At 48.0% G+C, this 10,861-nt stretch overlaps 1 protein-coding gene across 1 annotated transcript in view; it reads right to left on the bottom strand.

Moving 5' to 3' along the window:
* Window positions 1-4,840: 4,840 nt before the first annotated feature.
* The window catches only part of LOC115472445 (DBIRD complex subunit ZNF326-like), a 282,530-nt gene continuing 276,509 nt past the window's right edge, over window positions 4,841-10,861 (bottom strand). The window contains exon 12 of the mRNA XM_030206732.1: window positions 4,841-5,462. Coding sequence (XP_030062592.1) covers window positions 5,355-5,462 — 108 coding nt within the window. The 3' untranslated portion in view covers window positions 4,841-5,354. The remainder of the gene's footprint in view (window positions 5,463-10,861) is intronic.

Below are 10,861 nucleotides of genomic sequence, written 5' to 3'. Positions count from 1 at the left end.
AGAGCCTTCAACACTAGCCCCAGGTTCTAGGCAGGACAGGGCAACTGGACAGGAGGACGGAGCCTAAGCACCCCTCTGAGAAATCTGGCAATGTCCAGATGAGCAGCAAGGGACAAGCCAACGACTTTCCCTTGATAGCATGATAATGCTGCCACTTGCACCCGCAGGGAATTGTAAGCCAGGCCTTTTTGTAAGCCATCCTGCAAAAAGTCCAGCACCGGCGAGACTGTAGCTCGCGTGGGTGTGATCGCCTTTGAAACACCCCATGCCTCAAATTTGCGCCAAATCCGAGCATAAGCTGCGGAGGTGGACCGCTTGCAGGCCTACAAGAGAGTGGAGATGACGTTGTTAGAGTAGCCCTTGTCTCTCAATTGCGCCCTCTCAATAGCCAGGCCAGGCCGTAAGACCAAATCGGCAGGGATCCTCCATAGACACCAGACCCTGAACCAACAGGTTTGGCACCAGGGGCAAATGCACCGGAGCGTCCACCAAAATCCGGTGGAGATCCGCATACCACGGCTGCCTTGGCCAATCTGGAGTGATGAGAATCACCAGACCTCGGTGCTGCCAAATCCACAGTAGGACTCATCCTGTCAAGGGCCAAGGATGGAACACATACAGGAGGCCCGAGGGCCAGGGTTGAGTCAGAGCATCCAGCCCCGCCGAGTGAGGATCTCTCCTTCTGCTGAAAAAGCGAGGTACTTTGGCGTTTGTACTTGACGCCATAAGATCCATACCGGGAGTCCCCCATTTGGCACAAATCTGAAGAAAAACTTCTGCCAGTTCCCATTCTGCCGGGTCGATTTGATGCCTGCTGAGAAAATCGGCTTGTACGTTGCTCTGACCTGCTATGTGAGCTGACAGAAGCTGCAGGTGGAGCTCAGCCCAGTGGCAAATCTGAGCGGCCTCCGCGGCCAGGGCCCTGCACTGAGTGCCGCCCTGACGATTTATGTATGCCACCACTGTCGTGTTGTTTGACAGAACCCGGACAGCAAGCCCCTTCAGAGTCTTTTAAAAGGCCATAAGAGCCTGGAATATCGCTCTCTGTTCCAAGCGACTGATGAACCACCCCGATTCCACGGGTGTCCACAGACCCTGAGCATAGCTTCCTTGGCAATGCGCTCCCCAGCCTAGAAGGCTGGCATCTGTTATCACCAGGCACCAGAAAGGAAGCGCCAGGCATTCTTTGGCGCAGCATCCTGTCGGAGAGCCACCACTCCAAACTGAGCCGGGCCGCAGGGAGCAACGTTAGTCTGCATTGATATTTCTAGGACATCGGAGACCATTGTTGAAGCAGGGCAATCTGCAGAGGCCTCATATGCGCTCTCGCCCAAGGCACCACCTCCAAGGTGGCCGTGATCGACCCCAGCAGCTGGACAAAGTCCCAAGCTCGCAGGCGAGGCTTCTGCAGGAGCAGACGGACCTGATTCTGAAGCTTGCACCGCCTTTGGTCGGGGAGAAAGACAAACCCCGGTGCTGTGTTGAACTGGACCCCCAAATACGCGAGAGACAGAGGGGGTCAGGTGACTTTTGGGTATATTGACCACCCAGCCTAGCGCCTGCGAGACTGCCACTACTCTGGCTGTGGCAAGACGACTCTCGGTTGCCAAGTCCGCTCTGATGAGCCAGTCGTCGCGATAAGGGTGACCTCTGATACCCTCTCGCCTGAGACAGGCAGCTACGACCACCATTACCTTGGAAAAGGTACAGGGAGGCCTGAAACTGGAAATGCCTTCCCAACACTGCAAAGCGGAGGAACTGCTGGTGTGGAGGCCAGATAGGAATGTGCAAATAAGTTTTTTTTTTTTAGGTCCAGAGACGTGAGAAAGTCTCCTGCCTGTACCACCGCAATGACGGAGCGCAGGGTTTCCATGCGAAAATGTCGTACTCTGAGAGCCTCGTTTACTCTTCGTAAGTCAAGGATCGGCCTGAAAGACCCGCCTTTTCGAGGAAAAACATTTTTTTTGCAGTATTTATCAGAAAGTGGAGGAATACACTTAAAAATGTGTGTGCCTAAGAACTATTGTGGATCCTATAACAAATTTCTTAAATAGATTCTTCAAAAAATTAGAACCTGATACAATGAAATGCAAGCATCAACAACCAAGATAAATATCAATGTTCATCAAAACTTTAGGTTTTTGAAATTTATTCCTGGAAAAACTGAGCAATGCTAGAGTTACAATGAAATCCATTTCTAAAAAGGTTTTATTGCTACAAATGTATACATTTGTCACAAATTACTATCTTACGTTTGTAACATTTGTTTTGTCATATAATATGCAATGCATTCCAAATATAGCCGTACCCACAGCAAAGATAAAATGTTACTAATGACTGAAAATAAATAATTCAACCATACAGTAATATTTTTACTAAATACCAATATGCGAGAATGTATGCTTAAACCACACAGTATGGATTTTATTCTAATGAAATTTTGCTCACAATAAAATTAACTAAAAATGTACCAATTTTCAAAATAAATGTTAAGACATTTACAGAATTATATAAGCAAGCTCTTGCCTTACAGAATGCATGCTGGGTAAAGAGATACAGAGACAAAATGGACACACATTAACACTGCTAAAAAAAAATTGAGACTTTGTGCACAAAGCCACAAGGCAACAAAAGTATGAAAGCATCTCTTTGCATTCATTCATCAGTAGGCTCAGACCGATAGGGGCAGTCAAATTGGGCAGTCTGGAGTTCCTGAAAGGTAAGAGTTAGGTGCCGAATGCAGCATTGAAGAAGTGGGCTTTAAGCAAAGACTTGAATATGGGCAAGGAGGGGGCTTGGTGTAAGGACTCGGGGAAGTTGTTCCAAGCATAGGGTGAGGACTCAAGCCTCCGGTCCTGCATGTCTTTCAAAGCGACTCCTCCCGCTACTGGGAGAGTGGTCTTTTTTGTCACCGCCATGACCAATGCATCCAATTTAAGCATCCCCAAAGGGGCCAAGTGCTCCTCACGCAGAGGGTAAAGCTGATCCATAGCCCTGGCCACTTTCAAAGGCCCATTGGGGTCGGACCATTGAGCAGAAATAAGCTCTTGGATGGAGTCATGCATCGGAAAGGCCCGAGAAAGCTTCTTAGTACTTGCCAACCTAAGATTGACAGATGAGGCCTCGCCTTCAGCAGGATCGTCAATCGAGAGGGTCTGCAAGGCGTCAGTAATGAGAGCTGGCAGCTCGTCGCGGTGGAAAATCCGGACCGCATTGGGATCATCCAAATCCAGTGGCAAACAGGCACCCTCCTCTGGATCATCCGCCTCTGAGGGTCTGCCAGATCCCTCAGACTCTCCACAGCCCGACCACGGGGGGGAAAAATGATATGCGCGCCACTTTCAGACGGGGAATTTACCTGTCTATGTTTAGCGTGTTTCCAACGCTCGGGGGAGGAAATAGCCTCTGAAGTCATCCCCGGGGCATCAACACCAGGAGGTAAGCCAGGATGCAACGCAGTGTCAGACACCTGCGGCAGAGCTCTTTTTAGCATGAAAGCCTTATGCATTAACAGCACAAACTCAGGGGAGAAAAACTCACCCTGACCCTCCGCCTCCGAAGTAGGAGAAACGGATGCAGTAGCTCCTCTGGCAGCCTCTAAACGAGGCGTCCCCCTGCACTCAGACTCCTCCACAACCGTGAGGGTCGAGGCATGCGGCGCTTCCAAAATGGCGCCTGCTGCCAGCTCCATCAAGCGGGAAGAAACATCGCTCGCCATGCTCATACTAGCGTGAGCGTCTAAGGAGCACGTTTTACACGGCCCTGCTGCTGATCTGCGTTTTACCACAACGGGAGCAGCGCTTAACTCCTTCAGCAGCCATCATCCGACAGGACGGGAATATAGCAATAAAATGGCGGCTTCGCGCCAAAACTTACCCCAATCGGAACGGCGTCCGCGGGACCTCCCCAGAGGAGCTAGGCACCACTCTCACCTCAGAAGACTGAGTCTACGAGCTCTGGTCAAGCTGCACAGAACCAGAATCACTGGAAAAAGCCTCAGAACAGCCACGCAGTAAAAGCGCGTTTTTTTTTTTTTTTTTAAATGCTGTGAGGAAAGTTGGAGGCAGGCAGTAACAGAGGGACTCCGGGAGGCGGAGGGAATGGGTAAGGCAGGGAAAGGGCGGAACCTATATGCCTTTAAAGTGGGCACCACCAGCCACAACACCCCTGCTCAACTGGCAAAGCACAGGAGCCACCCCAAGGCAGTCTGAAATCCAGGAGCTGATCAAGCTACGTCCACACCTGCTGGGAGATAGAGAAATACTGAAGGCAGTTGGGGCTAGCCGTCCTAGAGGCACTATGGTCTTTCAGTGTTCTCTATCTCCACCTGCTGGTAGGCGGATACAACCCATCAGTTAATGGATTCATCTGCTGCTGATAACAAGGAATTGTGCATCTTCTGAGCAAAATACGGCTACTCAATGACTATCTTTATACCTACTGCTTCATCGTGTATGACAAAAGTAACAATGACTACAGATTTTCTTTTGTATATATAAAAATTTGAAATTGTATAAAGATGTCTGCTTTACTTACCTGCCTCTCTATTCAAAGTTTATTATGTCTGCCTTCTCAAATAAAGCTGACTTAGGAAATGACTGCTGACCTCTTTCTTCCTTCTAATAATTAGATATTGATGGTGTCAAAGGAAAAACATTTTTTTTTGCAGTATTTATCAGAAAGTGGAGGAATACACTTAAAAATGTGTGTGCCTAAGAACTATTGTGGATCCTATAACAAATTTCTTAAATAGATTCTTCAAAAAATTAGAACCTGATACAATGAAATGCAAGCATCAACAACCAAGATAAATATCAATGTTCATCAAAACTTTAGGTTTTTGAAATTTATTCCTGGAAAAACTGAGCAATGCTAGAGTTACAATGAAATCCATTTCTAAAAAGGTTTTATTGCTACAAATGTATACATTTGTCACAAATTACTATCTTACGTTTGTAACATTTGTTTTGTCATATAATATGCAATGCATTCCAAATATAGCCGTACCCACAGCAAAGATAAAATGTTACTAATGACTGAAAATAAATAATTCAACCATACAGTAATATTTTTACTAAATACCAATATGCGAGAATGTATGCTTAAACCACACAGTATGGATTTTATTCTAATGAAATTTTGCTCACAATAAAATTAACTAAAAATGTACCAATTTTCAAAATAAATGTTAAGACATTTACAGAATTATATAAGCAAGCTCTTGCCTTACAGAATGCATGCTGGGTAAAGAGATACAGAGACAAAATGGACACACATTAACACTGCTAAAAAAAAATTGAGACTTTGTGCACAAAGCCACAAGGCAACAAAAGTATGAAAGCATCTCTTTGCATTCATTCATCAGTAGGCTCAGCCGAATAGTCATTTGGATCAGCTGCCTCTTCACCTGCGCTCTTGTCGTCTGCCTGCTCCTGAGGTGTTTCTTCAAAAGGATTTTCCCCCTGAAACAAGCAAATATTGTTCTTGTTTGTGAGAAGGCTCATACCAGACTTGTGTGACTGATCAGACCTGCAGTCTATCAAAAAGTAAAAAAAAAAAAAAAAAAAAAAACAGCTCTCCATATTTATTTGTTGCATTTGTATCCCACATTTTCCCACCTATTTGCAGACTCAATGTGGCTTACAATCATAGCATTCGCCATTCCAGTGTAAAAGATACAATTGGTGTTACATAGAGAGCATGGATAACATAAATTGAATTAAGCAAGCAGATATAGTAAGAGAACATACAGAATATAAGGTGGAATGGTGATGTGTTTCTGGTATCAGTTATGATATCATGTCAAGCAGATTTTAAGATAGCCATCATAACTGCAGTGACTGATTTCATGAGATTTACCTTACTAGTCAGAGGAGTACTAGCTTGCTCATAACAGAACTGCTTTGCTACTGGAATACTGCTGGGTTGAAAAAAGAAAAGCTGTATAGACTCTCCCAAAGCTCAGGACTAAGTATAAAATTGTAAGTATACATGGCCCTTCTAGCACGCAAAAGTCTCAATACCTCATGACCCGATGATCAGAAGTAGCTGTGGGTGCTAGAGGCCACTAGCGCTGAACTAGCACCCGCATTTGCTCAGCGCGGATGATCAAAGGGGGTCTTACGCAAGCATGCAGGGAATACCGCAGACCTCATTTAAATTATATTTAAATTTAGCTCTCCGGTATTCCGCCACTGTGCTCTGATCATACTGGACAAATAGTGCCTCAACCCTATGCCAGCTTGGAGCTGGTATTCGGGTTAAAACTCTTCCTCCCCCCACCAACTATGCCAGGCAACCCGGGCTTTCACTGTCAGCCCAAGCTGCCCAAATCAGTCCTGGGTGTCCAGTGGACTCCCAGACCCCCCCCCCCCCAATGGCTGAGGCCCTGGTGGCCTAGTGCACCCCTATACCCCCTCCCAGAGAGTGACACAGGGAGCTAGAGGTCCAACCTCCCCCCTCCCCACACAAGGGCACAGGGGAGCTGGATGTACCGTGGTCCTCTAGGCCCCCTAACTGACACAAAAAGTAACTCCCTGGTGGCCCAGTGAGCTACATACTCCCACCCCACTCGCCCTAGAGGTCCAGCGGCCCCCTCACCCCCCTCCCAAATACCTTGTAGTCGCAGAGGATGGAATAGCACTCCCTCCTCCTTCCAGTGCCGCCTCCAAAATGGTGGTGTCCTGCCCTGCCCAGTGCATCCTGGGATGTGCTGTGTGGGGCTTTCCTACCATATAAGGGCGCCCTACCCTCTCAGTGCATCCTGGGATGCACTGGACAGGGCACCATTTTGGAGGTGGCGCTGGAAGGAGGAGGGAGTGCTACTCCTTCCTCCACTACTACAAGGTATGGGGGGGGGGGGGGGGGTGAAGGGGCCATATGACCACCAGGGCAGGTGGGAATGTATATTGCCCACTCGGCCCAAAGGGAGTTACTTTTTGTATTGGGGGTTAGGGGGCCTACAGGTCCACCGGACCTCTGTGCCCTCGTGTGTATGGGGGGTATGGACCTCCAGCCCCCCATGTCACTGTCCAGGAGGGTGTGTGGGGGCACTAGGCCACCAGGGCCTTGCCTTTGGGGAAGTCTGGACGGCCCAGACCTGCTAAGCAAGCGCAGGAGGATTGTGTCTGAGCGCATGCTCAGGCACAATCCTCCCGCACTTTCTCCCGATAATCAATGCTAATAATGCACCTAAATTTCCTTGTTATTAGCACTGATCATTGGGAAGTGCTCGGTCCCGATGGGCCTGCACAGCAGGAGCCTTTGAGGTAGCTGGAGGCCCACTCGACTGCTTGCTGCTCCCAGCGACAGGTGGTCGTCGGAAAGGTGTTACCTGCTCTCCCGATGTCGATGCCATCTCTGGTGCTGAAATCGACGCCGTCGATACCGATGCTGTCGACGCCGAAGAGCCAGGCCAAGCTCCAAATAAACAATCCCGCTGAGCTTGCCTTGACACCTGTGTCCGCTTTTTTTTTTATAACGCCTCTTTATTGGCACAATATCACAACATTAGAACATTGCTATAAGTGTAAAGCGTCTGCCCTTACATATCGCTAGTTCTGTTCTCAGGTTCCATTGTGACAGCTTTTCCAAACATTTCCCCCCCCCCCCCCCCCCCCTTCAGGAATTTAGTACTCTACTCCGAGCCACTGGAGTTAATGTGTCCCAAAATGGTGCCCAAATTTTGCAAAACGTATCCCCCTACTTGTCCACCAAGTCAACAACAGCTCTGCGCTCCAACGAGCACATATGGATCATCGTGGATCGCCACTGTGCTATTGTGGGGTACTCATTGCCCAGCCAGTGCTGCAGTATCACCTTCTTCCCCATTAGGATCGCCCGCTGTAGAAATGCTTTAAGCCCTGATTTTAACTGCCCTTGGATCGTAAACCCACAAAACAGTTGCCCAGGAGAGGCATCCACTTCACTCCCCACATGACTGAGATCTAGTGCGCTATAGTCCGCCAGAAGGCATGAACACCGGGACAGGACCGAAACATGTGTCCCAAGTGTGCACCCCCTTTTCCACACTTAGGACAGCTGTCAGATTCTCGTAATGATGCTTTATGTGCTCTTTTTGGGGAGTTGTGAAGCCTCAGTATGAACATATACTGTATTTCCCACCACCCCACATTATCGGTCAGTTTGTAGGTTCCAAAAAGGCAAGTGCGAAGCTGTTCTGTGGTAACCCGTGCGCCCAGCTCCTCCCTCCACTTCTGTGACACCTTCTCAAAGTTCTCAGGGCTAGTATGTTCTCTAAGATGTGTATGATAATATTTTAAGAGGACCCGGAACTGCACATCAAGACCCAGCATTGCACTGAAACACTCCCAAGTCTCCATGCTCAACGATTCCCTGGGTAGGGAGTGAACATAGTGGCTCAGTTGCATGTATGCAAAAGTGTCTCTCTTCTGCAATTTAAATTCCCTGCACAGATCCAGAAAGGGTTTCATCTTACCCTGTTCTGTCACCACTTGGCTCAAGTACTGCACACTCCCGCTATTGCCCAGTCTCGGAATGTCCTAGAGGTGGTCCCCACAGGAAACTCAGGGTTCCCTCTGATCGGTAACAGGGGAGACACCGATTTATTTAGAGTAAATATATCTATAAAGCCACCTCCAGGTCTGTCTCAGGGGACGAAATATCGGGGAAACCGTCCCCATGCCTACAGTCTGACCCACCGGGAAATGCAACCAGCTAGAGAAATGTATTGGTCCAAACCATTGCGTTTCGTCCGCTACTTGGGAAAAAAATTGCTTATTCCGGAACCAATCAGAAATGTGCCGCATATTGCTGGCTATCGAAAAAAGGCGAAGATCCAGGAGTCCCAAACCTCCTTTATTACATGGTAATATTGCCCTTTTAAACGGTAGCCTTGCTCGCTTCCCCTGCCAAAGAAATGTATTTAACTGTTTCTGTAACCATTTCTCATCTTTATATTGTAGAATACAGGGGTAGGGTTTGAAATGTGTAGATCCACCGGGGAAATAGGACCATATTATATAGTGCCACTCTCCCCATTACTGATACCAGTATTTCCTGCCAGCCCTGAAGAATGTTTGCTACTCGGCCTTTTAGGTAATTCATATTTCTCTTATATAGGGCGTTTAAGTCTACTGGGATGCGTACCCCTAGATATATCACTTCCTCCTGGGCCCATTGCAGTGGAAACTCTCCCTCCCAATCCCGCCTAATCTCCGGCCTAGACGGTAATGCCATAGATTTCTGAAAGTTTATTCCAAACTCATTTATAGCAGATATTAACCTGGGGAGTGAGTGTTGCGGCCGTGTCAAGGTCAGAAACAGATTGTCCGCGAACGCCATTATCTTCACCTGATTAATCGGGAGCTGCACCCCATATATGTCTATGTCCGCTACAACTGTTCTTAACAAAGGTTCCAGGTACAACAGGAAGAGCAGGGGGGAAAAAGGACACCCCTGCCTCGTACCTGCCCGCACCCGGAGCGGAGGTGTCTTCAACTCGTTTACTAAGATTCTAGCCGTGGGTGCCGTGTACAGCAAGTTGATCGCCTCCAGGTACCACCCCCTCCATTCCCACATACGCTAGCACTTTAAACAAGTATTCCCAGTGGACTTTATCAAAAGCTTTCTCGGCATCCAGACTGACCCACAACAGGTCAAGTTCTCTAGCTTGACACTGGGCCATAGCCAGAAGCACTTTTCTGACGTTTATCACTGAATGCCGGTCTCTGATAAAGCCCACTTGATGTTCTCCTATCAATACTTTCATGAAAGGGGCTAGCCGTTCCGCCAGAATTCTAGCTAAGATTTTAATATCGATATTAATTAGTGAGATAGGTCTGTATGAGTCTACTCTGTCTAAAGGTTTTCCCGGTTTGGGGATTAATGTTATCAGCGCTTCATTTTCTCCCGGAGTCAACATCCCTTGTTCGATAGTGGATTCATAATACTCTAACAGAGGCGCACAAACCTGGGCCTGTAAGATTTTGTAGTATTCGGCAGTAAAGCCATCGGGCCCAGGAGCGGAACCCAGCGGCAAGGCCTTCAACACCTTCTGAAGTTCCTTCGCCTGCAGTGGTTCTGACAACCTTGCCCGCTGTGGGATTGAAAGGCGACGGAGGCTGGCATTTTCCAGGTAATCATCCACTGACAGATCAGTGAACTCCCCCTCTCCCGCGTATACTTTAGAAAAATGGGAATGAAATGTGTTGGCTATATGCCTTCGGAGTTACATACCCAGGACCCCCCAGGCACGCGAATCGACGTGCTTGTGCTATCTGGGCTAACAGTTTCCCCGGTTTGTTCCCGAACCTCTGAAACTGCATGCGTCTCGCCAGGAGCCGCTTTTGAGTTTGCTCATGGATTAAGGTGTTCTAGGCCACGCCTGCCGCTGTCCAGGAATCACGATTTTCTGTAGAAGGATTCTGGACATATTTCCGCTTTGCTACTCTTAGCGCTCGCTCCAGATTTATTATACCTATTGCTAACTTCTTGGCCCGGGCACTCATGTACGCTATTACTCCCCCTTGGAGTACCGCTTTAGAGGCCTCCCAGAACACTATGGGCGAATCACAGGGTTCTCTATTGAAGGTGACATACTGTTCCCACTGTTCTGTTATATATGCCACAAATTTAGGATCTTTATACAAAAAGGAAGGGAACCTCCATGTGTGTCCTGACTCCCCCGGGTGGGTAAATATTAAATTCACCCAAATCAAAGAGTGGTCCGAAATGGCTTCTGGGCCAATCTCCGCCTGTTTGACCAGGAAAAACAATGACTGCTGTATCAGTATATAATCCATTCGGGACCAGGACTGATGTACCCTTGATTGGGTACATCATAGATGGGTGCATTAAGCGCCATGGGTCCACAAGCCCC

Source organism: Microcaecilia unicolor, chromosome 6 (genome assembly GCF_901765095.1).
Source record: "Microcaecilia unicolor chromosome 6, aMicUni1.1, whole genome shotgun sequence".
Taxonomy (NCBI): domain Eukaryota; kingdom Metazoa; phylum Chordata; class Amphibia; order Gymnophiona; family Siphonopidae; genus Microcaecilia; species Microcaecilia unicolor.
This window is presented reverse-complemented; position numbering and strand designations above follow the sequence as displayed.